The sequence below is a fragment of the Sardina pilchardus genome, chromosome 23 (genome assembly GCF_963854185.1).
Source record: "Sardina pilchardus chromosome 23, fSarPil1.1, whole genome shotgun sequence".
Lineage (NCBI taxonomy): Eukaryota > Metazoa > Chordata > Actinopteri > Clupeiformes > Clupeidae > Sardina > Sardina pilchardus.
The window spans coordinates 9,755,994-9,777,360 of NC_085016.1; the positions used below are offsets into that span (position 1 = coordinate 9,755,994).

Genomic DNA, 21,367 nt, shown 5'->3' on the forward strand with positions numbered 1-21,367 from the left:
ATTTTTTCCTTTTATAAGAGGTCTTGATAACATAAAACTTCATACATTTGTAAAATAGATTATATTTTCAAGATAATGCAAAAACTATACAGTATATACAATGATTTTTTTTCTTCTTTTCCAAAAAGCAACTATACACTATAATATGTATTAACTCAAGTGTTCTCCACTGCAGCTGACAGCATTGTAACAAAATGCCGCAATATGTTGGCATTTATTGCAACAAAAAAAATACGTAATTTCAAAATGTTCATTCCAAATCCCACTGGGATTTGTTTTTAAAACCATGTCACTAAATTTGAAAATAATGTAACCATTTCAAGAGGAAATGCTGCACATTTGCTGCAAAAGTATACGAGTAGTGCAACCTTTCCCCCGGAAAAAAAGACAGGGCAGAGTTGTTTTTCAAAAACTGGATTAGCTGAAACAAACTTCCAGCTGGCCAGGTTTGCTGCTAAAGGAACTCAAATTCTCCAATGGTCAACGCTAGGATGGTCCACATTATCTGCATCTGTGTCCAACTCAGATACAAACACAAACAATTCAAAGCACTCAGCATTTCAATAAGACTGTAAAGCAATGGCTACAAGTCCTTTTTGGTCTTTTTTTTTTTTTAAGTCAAAAGAATGTCTAATTGCATCTTGGCAGGCAGGTAAACCACATGTTTCCTTCACATTTCAGAAAAAGGGAACTTTTGATTGGCGTAACATTCACCAAAAAAAAAAACTAAAAACCACTTAAGTGCAGAATGGAAGGCTCAGAAAGCTCTAGAAGGTGTGAGACCTCCTCTAAAGTGGCCGTGACAGAGGAAAGAACACCACCCTCATTCAAATCCTGTGACAACACCATTCCACCAAAATCCAGAGTAGAAAAGCTACCAAGCAACTACTGGTTCTTAGCGCTCCCAGCTAAAGCATGGTCCTTGTAATGCCTGTAGCAAAGCCGAAAGCCATGATAGCCTCGCTATCATATGCACTCTCTCTCTCTCTCTCTCTCTCTCTCATTCTCTCTCTCGCACGTACAAAACACACACACACCCCTTACGCTGCCAGTGCCAGTATGCATGAGCACCACTCACTCAGAATACTATAGTGGTCATCACAAAATAATGCTGCCACCCTTTAACACCCCCCCCCCCCCCCCCCACACCCCCCCAAAAAAGAAAAGTGGTCTCTGGTGTGTGTGTGTGTGCGTGTGTGGAGGAGAGTGTGGACAGTAACTGGCAGATGATGGTGAGCGAAGTGTTATTGACGGCAGGGCTCTCAAAAGGGGCGTGGCACGGCGGCCCCGCGTCTCCACGGCAGCACAGCGGATGTTGCCACGGCGAGCAGGTCCTAGTTCTTGAAGGCTCCACAGCGGCTGGCGCGGCTGATGAATTCCTTGAGCATGTGGCCGTCGATCTGCCAGAAGGCGGCCGTCTGAGTCACTTCCGTCAGGTGGTTCACGCAGAACTTGAAGCAGAACTCTTCCAGGTCCTCCACGTAGACACACACACACACACAGAGACGCGCACGCAAACACAAACACACATCAGACAGAAACATTCTGCTGCAGTTAACCATCAACAACAAGTACTTTGATGTGTTCCCTGCAAATTCCCTCTTTAATGTCAATGTGAAAGCAGATTTGTATACAAAGTAATGTTAATTAATTAAAAACATAATGCCAAGTAAGCAATTGCATAAATATTCACCCCCTTCAAGTCAGCATTTAGTTGATGCACCTTTGGCCGCAATTAAAGCATGGAGCCTGTGTGGATAGGTCTTAATTAGGCTTGCATCTAGATACTGCAATTTTGCTCCATTTTCTTGGTTACACGGCTCAAGCTCTGTCAGGTTGGAAGGGGATCGGGTCTGAACATCCCTTTTTCAGTCCAGCCACAGATTTTCTATATGATTGAGGTCTGAGCTTTGACTCAATACCTTTGCCCCAGGATCCCCCAACTTAAATTCAAAACACGAGATCAAAACTACATGGAAACAAAGCACCCCTGTCAAAGACGAACCTGTGGAGAACTTTGAAAGGTCACATAAGGAGTTGAATACTTCACAAATGTAATGCCAAACAAGTAGGCCTGCAGGCACTTCACATGCATTACCATGCAGGCTAGCTCACCATATCTGTGCTGGCAAAAAAAATATGGGTCACAACTTCATAAACACAGGACATTTTGGATCCCAAAGACAGACCAATTAAGAACAACTACTCTACATGAGGTTATTTTGAAAGACTATGCACAGCTAAGCTAGCTGGAATCCGTTACCCCCTAAACCTCACTCCTGATCTGTGTCACGGCGTTAGTGTTGTTATTGGTGGCCTAGTTTAATTTTAGTTTTAGTCTAGTTTTTGTGTCAAGCTGTCATTTTAGTTTCTATTAGTTTTAGTCACGTTCATAGTTTTCAGTCTAGTCAAGTTTCAGTCTACTGAAAGTCTAAGCATTTTAATTTAATTTTAGTCAGAATTATCCATGACTTTTCTTCTAGTTTTAGTCAATGATTTCAGTCACTTTTTAGTAATGCAATAATAGGAAATGATAGATTTTGGTTCAATATCCTTGGTGGCCTCCATTACCGTGATTGTTCTAGAACAGTCATTCAGACACATTAACTGTAATAACGAGCCCAAACCCGACAATTTTTTAATACGTGAGCCGCTATAATTGACGTTCCAACTACAACTCCGAGTTGTTTGAACTACAGAAATCTGTTTAGAATTAATCTTAATGAATAATGCAACAAGGACCAAGCATGTAAACCTCGTTGTTTGTTTATTCTAGGCTACACAATTTACCGTATACAACAGAGCACGGAGACGCTGCACATGACACGTGTTGCATTTTGTAACTTGTGCATCTTTGTACACATCTTGTTACAGATGCAATATGAATATGCAATACGAGTCTTGAATTGGATACCATGCAGGAATTTGCTAGGATCTCAAAGCTGGATTATGTATGTGCCTTGCCATAGAGAATTTTGCGGTCACTTCCTCTGTTGTATAACCTAGAAGGATGTATTTGGTATCAATGGATAGCTCTGTGTCTCCTCGTTCATCTGCTACGCGTGCCATATCTGTTCGATCATGGTTTGTGAGTAATTCAGAGTAATGGGTGCACGGGTGACTGTAAATATGATACACATTTTCACACTTGTTCATACAGGCAAGTGCCTAGTCTCGTTGGAAAGCCCCACTTGCTCTTTTGTGCATTAAAGGCCTCATCTTGTTGCAACTAATAATCGCAGAGCAATGTAACAGAGAAGAATGGGCGTGTTTTTTGATGCACTTTGCATCAATCGGGCTAATAAAGTGCTTATAAAGTAACGTAAAAAAAAAAAAAACACAAATGCTTGATCAAGGGCCCGGCCCTGCCCGAGGATAGATGCGAGAAATATCGGCCCGTGGGTCGGGTTAGGGTCGGGCTCGGGCTCGGGCTCGGGCAGAGAATCTAACCTCTAATCCATCCTCTCACTTATGCTTTTCAATAATACTGGAATACTGATTGATCATTGACTGGACCTTCCGGACACAGGTGTCTATATTTTAAGAGGGGTGAATATATATGCAATCACTTATTTTGCATTATGTATATATTTTTTATCAATTAGCATTCATTTGTAACATTTAAGAGTGGATTTTTTGTAAATTATTGTAAAAATAAACAAATAAAAAAAAAAGGCCAAATTAAAATTGTTCAAGATTCCATTTATAAAAGCAGTAAAAGAGGAAATATCCAAACTGTATAAAGTGGGCTCTGTAAAGCGCCTTTGCATTATTATCACACAATATAAATAAAAGGGAGTTGAACTAAACTGAATGAACGTGTTGTTAGTGTGCTCTGGATTTACTCCTGTGATTGTTCTCAGTCGACTCTGGATCAGGTCGTGGTGTGGACTCACCTCTGCATCGTAGCGGATGGCGGCGGAGAGCAGGGAGAAGGCGTTCTCCACCGTGATGCCTCTTTTGATGATGTGTTGGCACAGTCGCTTCAGACGGTTCTCACAGTAGGAGGTGGCCAGATCCAGAAGCCCTACAGACACAGACAGACAGGATTACACAAACGTACGCACGCACGCACGCACGCACGCAGGCACACACGCACACACGCACAGGGTGTGTGCTCTATTTGCTTGCTACACTCTTCCAGTCCCTCAGTACCAAAAGGTGAACTCTGATTCACGATTGCCTTCACAATAATAGGTGTCAGCTCTGCCCCTTGTGTGCGATCTTAGAGGGAGAACCATGAAAGACTGAATATTATGTGCACACAGGGCCATCATCATTCCCAAAGCACACACACGCTCGTTTACGACCTCCATCAGGAATTAATTCCTTAATTTCACACAGCCTACAGGAGAGGTCAGAAGCTCATGGCAAGCGTGACTGGTTGGCACGTGAGCTCATTTATGACGGCACCCACAATCGTGCTTCTATTTCACACTAATTTGTGATTTTCTGATGAAATACTTGGCCAAATTTCTTCAACATAAAATTATTATGAGGCCGATTAAGCCAGCAAATGATGAAATAATGCTGCAATGATGAGGTTAATAAGGTCTCTGTGCTGTATTATTAAAAGAACACCAGTTGGTACCCTGTCATCTAGTGCCAAATAGAATTTAAAAAAAAAAAAACTTATTCATAATAGAAAATGTTTGACAAATGTAGCAATAGTCCTTTTCAATCAAGTCCAACAAGGGCGCTGTATTTTCTGTGAAAGCACGGTGCAAGTATGAATATGATCTGTCAAAGATATGCATGTTTGTAGGTTGTAAGCGTATGCAGACTGCAAACTGCAAACAAAGTGAAACACAAGTTCACAAACTGGAGGAAAAAAATGCTCATTTAAAATGAGCCAAGGTTGGCCCGGTTATCCAAGGCAGTTGCACCAGAGCACTCGAGCACTTGAGGTTAACTCAGGTCAATGAGAGCTTCTAACTCCTCTGATCTCAGCTTCCACATCAGGTAATTAGACAGCTCTGTGGAACACGGCTAAACAAAGCGTGGGACTGGGACATAAACTTTACTGCCAACCACAGTACAATGTCTCAATCCTCCCACTGCTAAAAGCCTTTATGACTGGTTTGAGGTTGTATGACGTAAATAACTCAATGTACTGAGAAACAGATGATGGATTTCTGAAGTTCATCGATTCCCAAGAGAGTAAGAAAACTGAGCCTGTGATGTTCTCACTCCCCTTCAGTGTCTATCTTCAGTCTACCACACTCACACTCACACTCACACTCACACTCACACTCACACTCACACTCACACTCACACTCACACTCACACTCACACTCACACTCACACGGGTGTGTGTGCACAGCACACAACCTGCAAGCTGCAAACATTCAGTTTAGCTAGGGAATCTCCCCCTCTTCCTCCCTCTCATCCACACACGCACACACACACACACACACACACACACACACACACACTCACGCGCGCACACACACACACACACACACAGACGGAGACCTCACCAATGGCATCCTCTGGTGGCAGATCCACGTTGTCCGTGTAGAGGAACTCCAGGAAGGAGCGGTACACAGGGTAGGAGAACTGGTCGATCTCAATCACCTCCTTCATGTCCTCATTCCAATGGGACTGGAACATTGACCGGAAGTGCTCACACCTGCAGACAGGCCCGACGGACATCACTGCTGCAGTCTTCACTTGAGAGCATCATCACTTTTCAAGACGTCAATATTACCATACGGACTGAAGGTAAGTGATTGCGGTTATCATTTACCATATCTATTGATTGTTGATCTGAATTCCAGTGTCTCTATAGCCCCGTTTACATGGACACTTCTATTCCGTTTAGAAATGGAAAAACAGCTCAATCGGAATAAAAATCGTCATATAAACACCTCAATCGGAATGAAAATCCTGATCCGATCAGAATTGTAATCGGAACAGAAGAGGTGGTGTAGTCCGTTCCTATTCCGAATGAACGCTCATATATACGGTCATTCGGATTTACCGTAATATCTTCCCAATGAAAAGTAGCAAACAACGGCTATTCCGATCAAAGATTCTTAAAGGGATAATCCGGAGTGAAATGCACTTTAGATAAATTTTTCGGACTATTGGGGGTACATACGTTGAGTTGACACCAAAATCATGTCATTCGGATGTATTTTGAGAAAGTTCGAGCTCACCGTTTTTAGCCCAAACTCGTTAGCCTGGAAGTGACGCGGGCATGTCCTTTCGCCGCTACAAAACGCTATTTTTATACCTCTTCTACTGTTCCAAACAACACTACACTTATGTGGTAGTGAGTAGAGGATCCCTAAAGCCAAACCGAAGTATCCCCACGTCTTTATGTGGTCGGATAGAGAGTCCAGAATGAATTTAATCGAGTCCGTACCTTTCCGGAAATGTTAATAAAGTGTTGAACAAACGTTGCCAGCTGCAGCAGCGACATTTCCGGAAAGGTATTGACTCGATTAAATTCATTCTGGACTCTCTATCCGACCACATAAAGACGTGGGGATACTTCGGTTTGGCTTTAGGGACCCTCTACTCACTACCACGTAAGTGTAGTGTTGTTTGGAACAGTAGAAGAGGTATAAAAATAGCGTTTTGTAGCGGCGAAAGACATGCCCGCGTCACTTCCAGGCTAACGAGTTTTGGCTAAAAACTGTGAGCTCGAACTTTCTCAAAATACATCCGAATGACATGATTTTGGTGTCAACGCAACGTATGTACTCCCAATAGTCCGAAAAATTGATCTTAAGTGCATTTCACTCCGGATTATCCCTTTAAGCGCTTACAAGCGTCTGATCGGAACAGAAAATAGCCCATGTAAACAGACGTCACAAAAATGTTCAATCGGGAATAGTTTAATCGGAATGACAAAAAACTGTCCATGTAAACATGGCTTATGTGATCATAATGCATTGAATGAAGCTAGAATGTGTTAAAACATTATGTGTAATGAATTATCTACATAATTCACAGTTCACAGGAATGTTTGAATTGCACAGTGTGAAAAACACCGCTTGTGTTTGGCTGATTTGTTTGCACGTGGGCGTGTGTGCGTTTGCATGTGATCCCCTGACATGTGAACACAGCAGATTTATTCATGCGTGTGGCTGTTTGGATGGGGATACTGTAACCAAGACTGCTTTTGTAACCTGTGTGTGTGTGTGTGTGTGTGTGTGTGTGTGTGTGTGTGTGTGTAGTCACCTTATCTTTAGGACAGCTTTGTGTACATGAATGTACTTCCCATCAACACTGAACTTCAGGTCGGACGTTTCAGGGCTGTCAAATTCCTTCTTCAGGGATTCCGCCACAGTCAGGAAGTCGTCGTGCTCTACGGACACACAGACAGGAAGTGATGCCACCCCTCAATCTGGACAGAGCGGTCTACTGCACTGACCACAAGCATGCAGGCATGAAGTGTCCTTCATTTAAGCCATTTTTCTCTTTTCGTTATATATTACATGACAAAGGGTGTGACAATTAGATAAACACTATTTTTAGAAGTCAACAGGACCATCCATTCAAGCTGAATGACATATATGCTCCCTGGATTACTTTGCCACATAAACATTGGGAAAAAAGCACCACACATAAACACCACATGTAAACTTTGGAAAAAGAACCCCCCTGTACTTAACACATATACACACAAAGAAAAACGGACTTATGCCTCCTCCTCCATATACAGACACAGACACGGGCACAGAAACGTAAACACACACACAGACACACACACTCTCTCCCTCACCCATGGCGAGCAGCCTCCACATGACGGAGGGGGTGGCAAAGCATGCGAAGACGTCGTCGGTGCAGGTGAAGTGTGTGAGGTAGGGCAGGACGATGGCCTGGCCCCGGCACTGGCCCCACATGAACACCTGACCGCTCTGGGTCTTTGCTGCCGACGTGTGTGTGGAGTGGCATGCTGCGATCTCCACGATCCTACACAGAGAGCACGGACGTCAGTGGGGGAGTGGAAGTGCAAGTGCGAGAGATTATGTAAACAGAGCAGTCATGAGGTCATAGGGGGGTGGCACAGCACAGTGTGTGTGTGTGTGTGTGTGTGTGTGTGTTTAAGTAACAGAGTCAATCTAGAAAGGTCTCAATATTCATAAAATCACACATTAATACAGCCTCTTTTGCATTTTGTTAAAAAAAAAAACACACACATACACAAAGCTGTTAAAATGTATGCAAATACATTTGAATATAACATCACATTGGTGTGCACGCGTGAGTTTAAATTGTGACTCGGCACCTCCGTGTCATACTGGGTCATTCCAACACCCAAACACCCCAAAACAGGAAGCTGCTGAACAGGAAACGCCTCACTACAAACAGGAAGTGGTCGCTCGCACACAACAATGCAGAGCTACAGTAGTTCATCAGGTCACATAAACATTGTCTACACACAAACAGTTATTCGGTTCTGGCGTGCCTTGAGAGGGCTTCAACGAGTTTAGTTTCGCTTTTCTGGATCTCAAATCTGGTCTATGTGGGACTGACAAAATCCGATTTTTTTTGTTCGCCCCCTCACTCACTGTCTTTCAGCTGGGTTCCACCAAAAAGGCCTCTACTACCCACTGTTGCCTTGGGCATGCTTGGGAAGTGAAAGTAGTGGTCAGGTCTTTGTGCCAGAGACAAGAATTAGAAAGCTACTGTAACTACCTAAAAGGCATGCAAACCTTGACATGCTGACTTGTGCCTATTGGTAATCAAACTGGCAATTATTCACTGCAATTATTAGATTTTTTGACATTTCTTACATCTTATATTCTAGAGTCATAACATAGGGGCTCAGCATTCAAACATTCCACTCAAACATTCTTTCGTGACCTTTGACCCTGAGGGGGGGCCCCTGTGGCGGTCCCCAGTGATTCCTCACCTCTCCTTCTCGGTCATGATCTGCACAGGGCTGAGCTGGTTGCTCTTGTTGCCAGTGCCCAGTTGCCCGTAGGTGTTGGCCCCCCAGGCGTACAGCAGCCCTTCGTCCGTCAGGGCCAGTGTGTGAGCGTAGCCAGAGGCAATCTGAGCAACAGCACAGACAACAATCGCACACATCAGACACATCTGAACACATCCGTTCCTCATTACATCATCCAAAACCTTGGCAGATGCTCCTAATGTAATAAAGCTACAGTGTGCTCTGCAGACACTCCTAATGTGATGAAGCTATGCTCGGTAGGAGCGGTTGTCTGTATTACTACAAATAATAATAACAATAATAATAACAATATAATAATAATAATTATAATAATAATAATAATAACAACAGCAACAATAATGATGAAGATGATGATAATAACAACAATAACAATTAACAACAATAACAAAAATAATGATAATCTTAATTTACAGAGCACTTCTTAAACAAAGTTACAAAATGCTTTTCAAAGGCTAATAAACAGACTAAATGAACAAAGGTTTTTTTTTGGGGGGGGGGAATAGATGTATAAAACCATGCAAGGAAGGACTAGGAGGCCTCCCACTTTTTAAAAGGTACACTATGCAAGATATTCACCTTAAAGGTTAACTATGCAAGCTTTTTAGCTTAATTTGCATTAACTGATCAGCTTCGGAGTCACTGGAATGGTTATATGACTTATTTCAGGTTGAATGATGGCTGTCTCGCTTCCCCCTAGCGCCTGTGAGCGGAAAAGGCAGACTGACCAATTGAGAAGTGTTGTAAAATATACACGCAAAAGTGGTAGGGGAAGCTCTACAGAGAAACCTGCAAGAGTAAAACGAAAAGCGAAAGTGAAAACTGCATAGTTCCTCTTTAAAGATGCCGTCGGCAGTTTCTTTTAAGTCATATTAGCTTAAAGTAAACTGTCATGGGATTCTGGAGGTAGAATATTAAATAGGCTGTTTAGAAAAAAACCTGAATTCTCTAGCTCCCTCTGCCTGTAATCGTCGGTAATCGTGCTTGCAAAAATCGAGCGCTCCCTATTTTGTTTAAGCGATCACGTTAGGGGGGAGGAATCGCTACCTGTCAGTTACAGCTTGTGCACACACCTATCCAGCCGCTACTACTATGCTGCTCATGTGCACAACCTCTTCTCAGAGGGGGAGGGGTTTGGGGGGCAATTTGGAGCTTGGTAGAGGTTGGGGGAGGGACTTGAAAGTTGTATCAGTTTGAATTTTCCGACTTTAGACTCGGAATCTTGAAGGCTTGCCTACGGCAGCTTTAATATAACCTTTACAAAGCCAATTTGATGCAACTTTAAGAATAGTAGACCCGAAAACATCTTGTGAAAATCGTGAAATATTACCTTGTCAGTGAATAAAGCTCTTTGGAGATAATTTTCGCCTGTTGTTAATCCCTCACCTCCACAACAAAAGCATTATCATTGTGTACAGGGGGATCAAGCCACAAGAAGTAGACTTTTTACAACAGCAGAGTAAAATATAAATATATCTCGACTCTAGGGGTCTCTACAGTTGTCAAAAATACCTGAAAACGGCCCAGTCGTGGCGCGACACCACACACCGGCGACTCGGGTTCGATTCCCGCCCCGTGATCCTTTCCGGATCCCACCCCTACTCTCTCTCCCCCTCGCTTCCTGTCACTCTACACTGTCCTGTCTGATTAAAGGCATAAAAGCCCGAAAAATATTGTACTTAAAAAAAAAAAAATACCTGAAAACTGCATAGTGTACCTTTAAAGACATATGACATGCTGCAAGAAAAGGGGCATGTGAGTAAATCGGCCAGTGAACTGAGGTCATGCTCACCTGCAGTACACAGTAGCCCTGCAGCGCAGCAAGCCGACACGGAGTCAACTGGTTGCCGTTGTTCCCCAAACCCAGCTGCCCATTTCCATTGTAACCCCAACCGTACACCTGCAATGAGACAGGAGGAATAAATTAATGCTTAGTGTCTCTTCTCTGGTACTGTAGATGGCAGACCCTGCAGTGACCGTATGGACACTGGGACATGGAGATGCACACAGACACCAGGCCAAGTGCAACCCAAACCAAGCTGATCATCCAGCCATTATACAGGCCTGAACATGTTTATCTTAAGTAGATTCCCAGTCTCACTCACACACAGAGACACACACACAAAGAGACACACACACACACACACACACACCTCCGTTGGCAGAGTTTCAATTACAGTGGTGAATTAGAGAGCGTGTCTCCACAGCAGGCCTCCAAATTTGGCTGCAGGTAAATCTGACCCAATCAGACCTGTGGGTTGGGTTCCACCGCGGACAGACAACCAACCATTCCTTTTTCACCTTTCACCTGCTCGATCTGCTCACCTCCCCGTTATCCACCACCGCCATGGAGGACGTCTGGCCACAGGTCATGCTGACCACGTGCTTGTTCTGCAGGCAGTTGGACACCTTCCGCGGCGTCGGCTGATTGGCTGTGGAGCCCGAGCCCACCTGGCCGCAGTTGTTGTAGCCCCACGCATACACCTGGAACAGCAGCAGCAGCAGCAGCAGTCAGGGGGACAAGCACACAGTTGAGTAACCGCACACACACACACACACACACACACACGCACACACGCACACACACACACGCACCTAGAAGTGTCACCCACACATGGTGCTTTACCACCAGACAGTAGTAACTATGCTTCTACATGAAAAGCACCAAGCATAAAAGTTATCAATATACAAATGCAGGGTTAAAAGTTTAAAAATTAAAAAATAAACATTTTGTGACCAACCACTTTTGAGAAATCATCCGATCCATATACAGAGACTAAATTGCAATGTCCAAATGACTTTCATTTTTGAAGTTAGGTTCTATCCTAGGTTTTGCATTCACCACATCACACTGTTTTATATATACATATATACATCTTTACATATGTATTTGTACGATTCCAAATGGATAGACTTTAAGTAAACATCAACACACATTGAATGCAATTAAATTCTACCCACAATGCTCCCAACATAAATCAACAACCTTCTAAGAGAGCTCCTCAAATGACAAAAATAACAACTCTTTTATTCTCATCCGTGTTGGTTGACATGAGGCCACAGTGATGTAAGTGGCAGGCAGAAGAATGCGGGTATTTATTGGACAGACAGGGTTTTTTTTTTTTAGATGGGTGGGGGGGGGGGGGGACAATGGTAGTGGATTAGCACAGCTGGTCACATGCTGTCCACTGCTGCCAGGCTAAGCAGCTAAAGCACCACACCAGTCCAAATCTACCTCGAGCCCACTTAATATGCATCTAACCTACATTTCTGCCTTCGTTTCACAACACTTCAGAAGGCTGCCAGAAGAGAAGTGGGAGTGGAGGTGGGCGCTTTCACAAGGCTTCCAAGAAGTCAGCCATTCAATCATTCAATCCCACTGAAAGTGCAGAGATTCATATTCAACATGCAAACAAGGCCTACTTTTATAAAAACAACCCTTTATGAGAGTAGAAAGGATAGATGACTACAATATTGTCACATAAAAACAATTCTGTGACTTTGCAATAGGATAATGTTTGCATTTGCATTTCAACCACAGCCCAAACCTCAGTGTTGAAGTTAGTAGCTTATTTCATACACAATGCACACACAACCTCTGACGAAATTTGCAACAGCAGCGTGGTTTTTCTGCAAATGTACATCAGCGCGCCGTCTTGCTACAAAGACGCCATCTCACACAAAACAACTGGAGCTGCAACTCCCCCTATATCGGAGCAGGAATAAGGTCACATGTCTGATCTCAAGAATCTTGGGGCGTACTGTGTGGCTTCAGCACAGAACACATTAGAACACTTTCGCTGCCTGGGGCAAAGACTGCACTAATCCAGCAGGTCTGACTTGTGCATTCAAAGCCCTCAGTGAGATATAAATAACACTGTAAGAACGCCAACCGGAGCGCACCAAGCCTAACGCCAACACCAAAACCAGCCACCTGCTAACAAATCCCAGTACATGTTAGTTACTTGACTTCGACAAGGCCATGCAGGCATACCGAGCTCAAGTCTTCTAGGAGCTTTACAAAGATCAAACACTCTGATGGAGAAGTGCATGACTCACATGTGTTGGCAATTATCGGCTATAATCCAGACTGTCCATTTCAGTGATAACAATGACCTACTAACGCAGACTTTGCAGCATTTTTACTCTGCAGCAAGAAACAACTGAGCAAAAATGATACAACATGCTCTTAAAATCTGAAGCCATCCGCAAGCTCACACAGGAAATTACCTCAGTGAGCGGAGTCTGCATACAAACAAAATATACTCTCTCTGTACTCCATCTGCACAAGAAGATTTCTGGAAACAATGCATTGTGGACGTGACTTTCTTGAATATGCAAAGAAAACATGTTTTTCCCAAGTGGATGAAGCCACACACACACACACACACACACACACACCAACACACACACCACAGTCCTTACCTCCCCTTCAGATGTAAGAGCCATGGAATGGTGAGAGCCACAGGAGACCTCCGTGATTCGCTTATTCTGCAGGTTGGTGGTCACCAGCACCGGTGCCACGCCCTGATTGGTTGTTCCGTTGCCCAGCTGGCTGTAGCCATTGTGGCCCCAGGCGAACAGATCTCCATCTGCCATAAGAGACAATCATGAGACAGAGCCTCATGTACACACCACTTCAGACCAGCAGGTGACACTAGTGAGACTAATCATATTGAAAGTGTACAGAAGGAGAGATGGTAAACCAGTAGGTAGGTATGTGTACAGCGGGTTTTAATGCTGTTATCAAGGAATGCTTGCAGAGGTACTGTAGCAATGATGTCCAGTCCTCCCTATTCAGCTGGATGTTGGGGTATGAAACTACCATCTACTCAAAGGTCAAGGAAACGGATGATGCAGCTTAGGCACGCTTGCAGCTGACAGGAGGCTGGGCTGAGGGCCAGGTGAGGGAGGGAGGGAGGGAGGAGGAGGAGATGAAGAGAGGAAAGGAAATGGGAGGACAGGAGAGGAAATGGGTGGAAAGGACAAGAGTGGAGGAGATGAGTGGGGGGGGGGGTAGAAAAGAGGAACAGGAAGGAGAGGAGAGGAGAGGAGAGGAGAGGAGAGGAGAGGGACTGCGGGGGTGGATGGGGCTCTTACCCTCGGTGGCCAGTAACACGTGAGGTCCACTGCCGTAGCTCAGGCTGACCAGCTTCTTCCCACTCAGGATGTCCAGCTTTTTGGGCACGATGGTGCTCTGGCTGTCACCAGTGCCCAGGCAGTTACTGCAGTTCAGCCCGAACACAAACACCTGTGGGTCAGAACCACCAGACACGGGGTCAATCATGTCTCATGGAGCATACAAACGCCTGGAAGTCAAAATGACCTGAGATCAGATCAACCATGGGCGCCCCTCATTAGTCTTTATCTTTCATCCCTTCCTTCCTTCCTCGGTCCTCCGGCTCATTTCCGTTGACCTATAAAGAAAACTGGATAGACTACCCCATTGTTGCCGCCCCATCATTATTTAGCTAGATCAGTGGGAACGAGGACCGAGGAAGGAAGGGAGGATAGATAAAAAGACGAATGAGAGGCACCCATTGTCTCATGAAGCAGGTGAACACCTGTGAGTCAAAACAACCAAAGATGGGGCTAATGATGTTTGAGGAACACTTCTCAGGACAGATGCAACTTTGTGGGTCTGTTCAAAATGGAAGGCAGCTGCCAGCTGCCTCGCTGCCTCCTCCCGTCTAACTAGTCACTTGCCATAGCAGACATCAACGTACCAGTCATAAACTTTGTTTCGGACAGCCTAGCAAGATAGCAACACAGAGCATTGTTGCCAGGACACCGACAGCTGACTTAATCATAGGGAGTTGAAGCAGAAACTTTCTAAAGAATCCTTGGTTGAAGGCAGCATGAAGAATACATACACTGCCTTCAAAATTAGACAAAACCAAAGATATCATAGAGGGCAGCATCTTATACAAATATTTGACTCATGCATGCATCGATGCCTTGCTGCCACAGAATGCCATCTTAGAAGGCAGGATTTTCCCCCATTTTGAACACAGCCACTGACTCAGCTCTCCCGGTCACTTCAGCATCTAGGCACGAGTTGCAGCAATGGGAAAAAGTAGGTTACAGCTTAAATCTGTATAAAAGCCCTTTCTGGCTCAGCAGCAAGGTGCAAAGAAACGCATTGTGATGGTGCAACAATACAGGCTAGCAAAGAGTTTAACTGTTTTAACTGTTTGCTGTTTGCCTTATTTACACTGAACCAAAGAAACACAACATGCCAGCCACACAAACAAAAACATCATCAACCACACAGCCACCATCTCTTTTCGCAGCAACAGGTAGGTGACCTACCTCGTCGTCGTGGGTGATGTAGATGGCCTCGTTGGCCGAGGTGCCAAAGACGCAGGCCTGTCGGATGGAGACAAGCTCCTGGGCAGACATCAGCGTGAAGAGAGGCCATTTGCTGACGTCCACCATGACTGGGCGCTTCAGGGACTGCCGGGCGGCCAAGCAGGCAGGCGGAGTGGAGGGACCAGGGGACGCGGGCAGAGGTGGAGGGGGAGGGGGAGGTGGCGGCACAGTCGGGCTGAGGATGGGGGTGGCTCCGCAGCTGCTACCCCTGCTGCTGACACTGAACACGACAAACAATACACAATCCCGGTAACAACACAAACAAGACACAAACAAGACACACACAGACACACACAGACACACACAGACACACACAGACACACACAGACACACACAGACACACACACATATACACATGCACAAACCACTGGTCAAGCACTGTCAGAGGGAGGCTCTAGGCACAGCACAACTCAGCATGACAGCAAGGGGTATAAGATGGACTTCTAAGTCATACAAATCTATGTGGCTGTGTCATGGTAAACTTACAACATATGATGCATCATGACATGAACACCATCACAAGTCCGACTAAAATTGTGCAATTTAGTTGTATATTTGACGCATAGAAAACGAGGCTAATCATTAACGTTATTAATGCAAATGTGAGTAAAGACTACTAATCAATCACAAGTAGTCTCAACAAGAACTTATCGTCTTCATTCTATTCTGCAACACCTTGAATAATAGCTCATGCTTGTTTCGAGTTACAAAATTAGGTGTTGATAAAAGAGTTTAATAAAAACTTTACTAAAAATGCTTACAGTACAAAAGAACACATAAACATGGCCAGCTGATTGAAATAAATGCTAGACTAGCTCATGCCACACTGACAGAAGCATCTGCTGACCTGTCGCTCCAGAAAGCTCTCAAAACATTATTGTGCTCGTCGGATGTATCCGTCGCGAGTGGACAATAACGTTACTACATTGTGACAGTAATGCTAAGTAATGGTTGTTTTTTGGCTATACCACGTTATATTTGTATAGTCAGCCTACTGACGTTACCTATCCATCCTAAAACTAATATGGATATTGACTAAGCTAATTCCGTCGGCTGTCGCTGTAGCTATACATCAGCGAGAGAAAGCCAATGACATATGCTTTAGCTAACAAGTTGGCTAACAGGATTTGTTAGAGATATTAACAGCAAGATTGGGTTATTGAGATGCATGTGAGATGTGTACAAACACCAAAAAAACCGTGGCCGTGTTAGACATTGCTAACACCATCAAAACGAAACAAAAGCTTGCAAACCAGACTACCACCTACAATGTAGCTGTGACACAAGGTAGGGAACACTAACCTTATCTGGCAAGTTAACGTTACGTTAATACTACCTGGCTAGTTTTCTAAGGCATCTCAGCTAGCTAGCTATGTCACTAACGTACATCTGCTTACCATTTCGATGTAAGTTAGCAAGCTAGCTAGCACAGGTTATCGTTACAGCTAATGGTAACTTTACTGACCTAGAGCACCGCTCCATCGCGACACCGGGAAGACTGAGAGAAAAAGAGACAGTTAGCAGTTTAAAAGGGTCAACTACAGGTAAACCTACCCAAGTTACAGTTGGAAATTAGCCGTATTACCGATGCCGAGCTCCCGTTTGTTGACAACTTGCAGCTATCTGCTGCGTCCCAGACTGCACAGCTGCGAATTGTTGATGCTCTTACCAGCCACGCTATGTACTTGAACGCTATGAGACAAGACGTCTTGACGTCACTGCCAAGAGGTTGCATGAACGCACAACGTCCCCAAAAATACTGTATCAATTAGATTTGCCTGAAAAGTTATGAAAAGATTATGTGTTTATAACATGCTTAGCGAAATAATATGTGTAACTTGTATCCTAGTCAGTGGAGTGGTTCAGAAAACCCCAAGATACACGGTTGTTTACTTACCAGCTGAAGTTTAAATTGGCTCCACATAACCCACAAATAGGCCTGTAACCATGAGCATCCATCTCATTTCAGTGTTGTTCTTGCCGGTTGCATAATTGTTCTGTTCTGTTTTGTTCTAGTTACACACATGATCCAAAACCACTAAACAATCTGTCAGGCGAGGTCGTGTTTGTATTTTCAAGTTCATTCACCAACAGTCTGGTGACATGAGTTAATATTTATAGGCTTGCTGTCAGGGACTGCCAATTATTTTCAGATGAAAACAATCTCTTTGGTATTACATGGAACTTACTTGGAAATTACATCGGTGTAGTATACAGTAGGTGAAGTGAGTTAATGATTAGTCAACTGCCCTTACACACTTCTCTATTTTGTTGTTTTGGGTCAAAATGGCAAAAGGTTTTGAAGCACTCCACATACTTATTTTTACTTTCTCATGTAATAATATACCATGTACCATACGTTGCATGATTTTTTATTTGTACTGTGAATCTATGGATTTTTTTTTTTTTTTTTAATGAAGAGGGAGGTTACCTACAGGCCTCTTCAGCAGTTGGCACTCCTATGTAAGGAATGTGAAAAGACAAGTTTGTCAGTCACGTGATGGTTCGGAGAGGGGAAAAAGACCAGCCCCTGAGTTTCATTTCTATGTGTGGACAACAGTGTAGCCCTGTGAAACCGTCTCTCTTCTGTTTTGCATGCAAACAAACAGCCACACAAGGTTATCAGCGCCACTCTCATAAGCTCTCGTCGTGTATATGCAAAAGGAAAGAGGCGAGCTCTGCGTTTGGGGTTATAGCTGTTCTGGTCAAGAAGAGAGGAAGCCGCTCTCTCCGTCATATTCAAGATCAGCTCGTCATGGGCCCACTACTGACCAAGAACCAACAGAAACCAGCCCAAGTGCTGCTGATGGGCCTGGACTCGGCGGGTAAGTCCACCCTGCTATCCCGTCTGCTACAGGGAGTCATTATGGAGACCTCCCCCACGGTGGGCTTTAATGTGGGGACCCTGGAGCTGGACAAAAGGACCTCCATGACCGTGTGGGACATAGGAGGACAGCGCACCATGCGGCCCAACTGGAAGTACTATCTGGAAGGTTGTAAGGCTCTGGTGTTTGTGGTGGACAGCAGTGACCGGGCGCGCATAGGAGAGGCCCAGAAGGCTCTCAAGAAGATTCTGTCCGACGAGAACATGAGGGAGGTTCCACTTATGGTTTTGGCCAACAAGAAGGACCTGCCCAACTCCATGACCATCCGAGAGGTGTCTAACCAGCTGGACCTTCCCAACTACAAAGGACGGACCTGGGAGATCCAGGGCTGCAGCGCAGCTCAGGGTCTGGGGCTCCAGCAGGCTTTCCTGTCATTGGCCAAACTTATCAGGAAGAGCTGAGCTGGACACAGATTAGGTGTGGCTGGCTCAGACTGCTGGTCAAAGAGGGCTATGCTTGCTCAATCTGAAGGTGAGTGTCGTTTCTCATCGGACTGGGGGAAAAAAAACTAGAGGGAGAGAATACGATTGAAGAGATCATAAACATCAACGAAACAGTTAACACCTGTTACGGATTTACTCTTGTGAAGTTCGCTAAATGGATGAAGAACCTCCTTTGATGACTGACAAAGTTACTTTTTCCTGTGAATCGAAATGCCATGACCTCGTTCAACTTCACCGGTGTTATGTTGGGTGTGTTTCACAGATGTGTACGATACCTCCCATCAACAGTAAACCCTGAGCACAATAGCACTGCAGGACAAGAGGTTTAATTTATTGAAAGAATGTAGGCAAAATTAACTAATGTTTGACTAAAATAAAAACATAAATAAAACCTAACCTGTATGTTCAACAAAATTGTTCTGGTATGTAAGAGGTGTGTGTGTGTGTGTGTGTGTCCGCAAAGATGTGTTATGGTGTATAAGTGATTACCAGCCCATAATATTATTTTCACATGTTTATACCAATTTTGAAAATACATCACCAATAAGAAAAGTATCTGTTGGAATGTGCCTGGTAAATGTATCACTGGTCCTCCCATTTATCAAACATGGTCCCCACAATCATTCCATCTTAACACCTTTGATGTCTGGGGGAAAAAATGAAATGTAGTTGACTGAAGTGGTCACTTCTTCTTCCTGGAGTCGTCTCCCATGAGGTGATGGGCACTCTGGAGAGCAAGCCAAGACTGCCAGAGCAGGAGGCCTGGCACCACTACCCACACCCCGTTGAAGAACACCAGGTACACCCACAGGTAGAGCCAGTTGCTGGTGTTCAAGCTGGGGCTTCCCGTTAACCAGTCTGGACAAAAGGTCATCCAACCCCCATAAAGTTCACACACGCACAGGGTGATCTGGATGAAGTGCCTGTTTACCAGAAGCAAAACAAATGCAGATTGCAGAGGTCATTTAATATTTTCCCCATCATTCAACTTAAAAAGTAGATATGTGTCACCACCTATCAGCAAGCCTGAAGTGATAAACAGCAGACATTCAGTGGATCTCTTGCACTGGACTTCTATGCAAAGGAAGTCATATAAGCCTCACTAAAAATGCAGTCAGCGATTGCGCATTAAGTTGCATTTGTTTATATTTATGATTATTATATTTACATTTCTTATAGATACATAATTCATCAAGGACCAAACAAAATACAAAATACACCAAAGGCAGCTCATCCCTCCCTTCAGTATTGCCAGAGAAACTGCCTACAGAGACCAGAGGGTTTTTTTCTTTTTTTTCTAAGTGTATTCAGAGGATGGGCAGCTAGCGGATTGTAAGATATTGTTCTTTGAATGTGACAAGAAATGCTATGGGCTTGAAATAATTTACGGTTGCTGACTGCACCTTTAAGTTCTGCCTGCCAATAGTCACACTATAATATGCAGCAGTTAAGACTGATATCAATGACCCTCTGATGTGACACAGGTAATCCATGACTGTCTGTGTATTCAAATGGATCTAATGAGGGAGAGTTTACCGGTAGTGCTTATCCCTCACTATAGCGTAAACCAACAGCAGAGCCAGAAAGCCATCCAGCACCACTGTCAGCAGCTCCAGGGACACAATGGTGGGATCCGAATGCAGCCAGCGTGAATCTGCTTTCCCATATTCCTTCCCTTAAATAAGAGAAACATACAAAACACACCAATGAATCTGCGTCAAAAACAGAAACTGTTGTTTGTTCTCCAAAGGAAAAAAAGGGTTGTTTGTTCTATTCATATGAAAAAAAAAAAAAAAAAAATACCATTGTCTCTATTGGAAAGATTATGTCCCCATTTAGATTATGATCATTCCAATTATATCCACTAGATGTCCTCATAGGTAAGCTCGATCGGACAATGCATTCTTCTTGAACAGATACATTAGATTTCCTGCCGCTAGGGGCGTCTAGATTTCTAGGAGGCTACATTAATGCCAGTTGCCGCATCTAATACTGTTACACGTTATGTAATTTAATAGCACTATCAGTCACCGCTACAATGTGACCTACTCACACAATTCAGCAAGGATGTTGTCTGAGGTCGCCACAGTTCCGACGAGAGACATGTACACAAATGGGCCCTCCTGAGTGAAGGCGATGCAAAAGACTTTAATGACAACAAAAATAGTCATTTCACAAACCACTGGGTAGCTTATTCAGCGAACTTACCAATGTGATGTGGACAATTGCGTCGTAGAACAACCACACAAGAACCCATCGGTCAGTGACTGAACACTTTTTGCCCCATATTTGCGCAAACAGGTATCCTGCAGCAAACTGCGCAGCGCATGCCAAGAGAGAATATACAGTGACTTGTGTAAATAGCGCAGGGGAGTCTGACTGTATCGCTTCAGCCATTGTGAATTCTACGACGTTGTTCAACTTGGCAGTTACATTAAGACTTATTCAGACTTAATTGTATTTCACAAAGGCTGCCTTCCTTACCACCTCCAGCCGCGCCTACCAGTAGCGATTGGCCCCCTGCAAAATCTCTCCACTTCTGGTCCCGCCCATGCTCACACGTCTCCAATCCAAAAACCGGAGGCAGTGTTGAACATTTGGCGCCAAAGAGTTTTGACACTCGCGGTATTTCGTCACACTACTATGGCCTACTTCAGATGATCTACGAAGTTGCTCGAAATAGATAAGATGTCGCAACGCCAGGACATATCTGATGAGGTTCGGTATACAACACTACGTTC

At 44.2% G+C, this 21,367-nt stretch overlaps 3 protein-coding genes across 5 annotated transcripts; 1 reads left to right on the forward strand and 2 right to left on the reverse strand.

The window, feature by feature from the left end:
* Window positions 1-1,165: 1,165 nt before the first annotated feature.
* On the reverse strand, window positions 1,166-17,276 carry rcbtb1 (regulator of chromosome condensation (RCC1) and BTB (POZ) domain containing protein 1). Of its 3 annotated transcripts, none has more exons than XM_062527948.1 (13): window positions 16,884-17,272; window positions 16,764-16,796; window positions 15,239-15,518; window positions 14,027-14,177; window positions 13,352-13,518; window positions 11,252-11,410; window positions 10,719-10,826; window positions 8,870-9,012; window positions 7,736-7,926; window positions 7,192-7,318; window positions 5,481-5,632; window positions 3,897-4,027; window positions 1,166-1,475 (listed from the first exon to the last, which is right to left on the reverse strand). In XM_062527948.1, exons 2-13 carry the CDS (start codon window positions 16,778-16,780, stop codon window positions 1,335-1,337), a joined length of 1,767 nt encoding a protein of 588 aa, XP_062383932.1. In that variant the 5' UTR covers window positions 16,781-16,796; window positions 16,884-17,272; the 3' UTR covers window positions 1,166-1,334. The 3 variants fall into 3 exon arrangements, with proteins under 3 accessions (XP_062383932.1, XP_062383934.1, XP_062383933.1); XM_062527949.1 differs by having other exon boundaries at window positions 1,414-1,545; window positions 16,884-17,276; XM_062527950.1 differs by lacking the exon at window positions 16,764-16,796 and having other exon boundaries at window positions 16,853-17,269.
* A 542-nt stretch (window positions 17,277-17,818) lies between these two features.
* arl11 (ADP-ribosylation factor-like 11) lies at window positions 17,819-19,040 on the forward strand. The gene has a single exon (XM_062528310.1). It carries the CDS (start codon window positions 17,844-17,846, stop codon window positions 18,582-18,584), a length of 741 nt encoding a protein of 246 aa, XP_062384294.1. The 5' UTR covers window positions 17,819-17,843; the 3' UTR covers window positions 18,585-19,040.
* On the reverse strand, window positions 19,034-21,126 carry ebpl (EBP like). Its single transcript, XM_062528311.1, has 4 exons — window positions 20,835-21,126; window positions 20,680-20,749; window positions 20,163-20,301; window positions 19,034-19,549 (listed from the first exon to the last, which is right to left on the reverse strand). The coding sequence occupies exons 1-4, from the start codon at window positions 21,021-21,023 to the stop codon at window positions 19,309-19,311; spliced, it is 639 nt and encodes a 212-aa protein (XP_062384295.1). The 5' UTR covers window positions 21,024-21,126; the 3' UTR covers window positions 19,034-19,308.
* Between the last annotated feature and the right edge of the window lie 241 nt (window positions 21,127-21,367).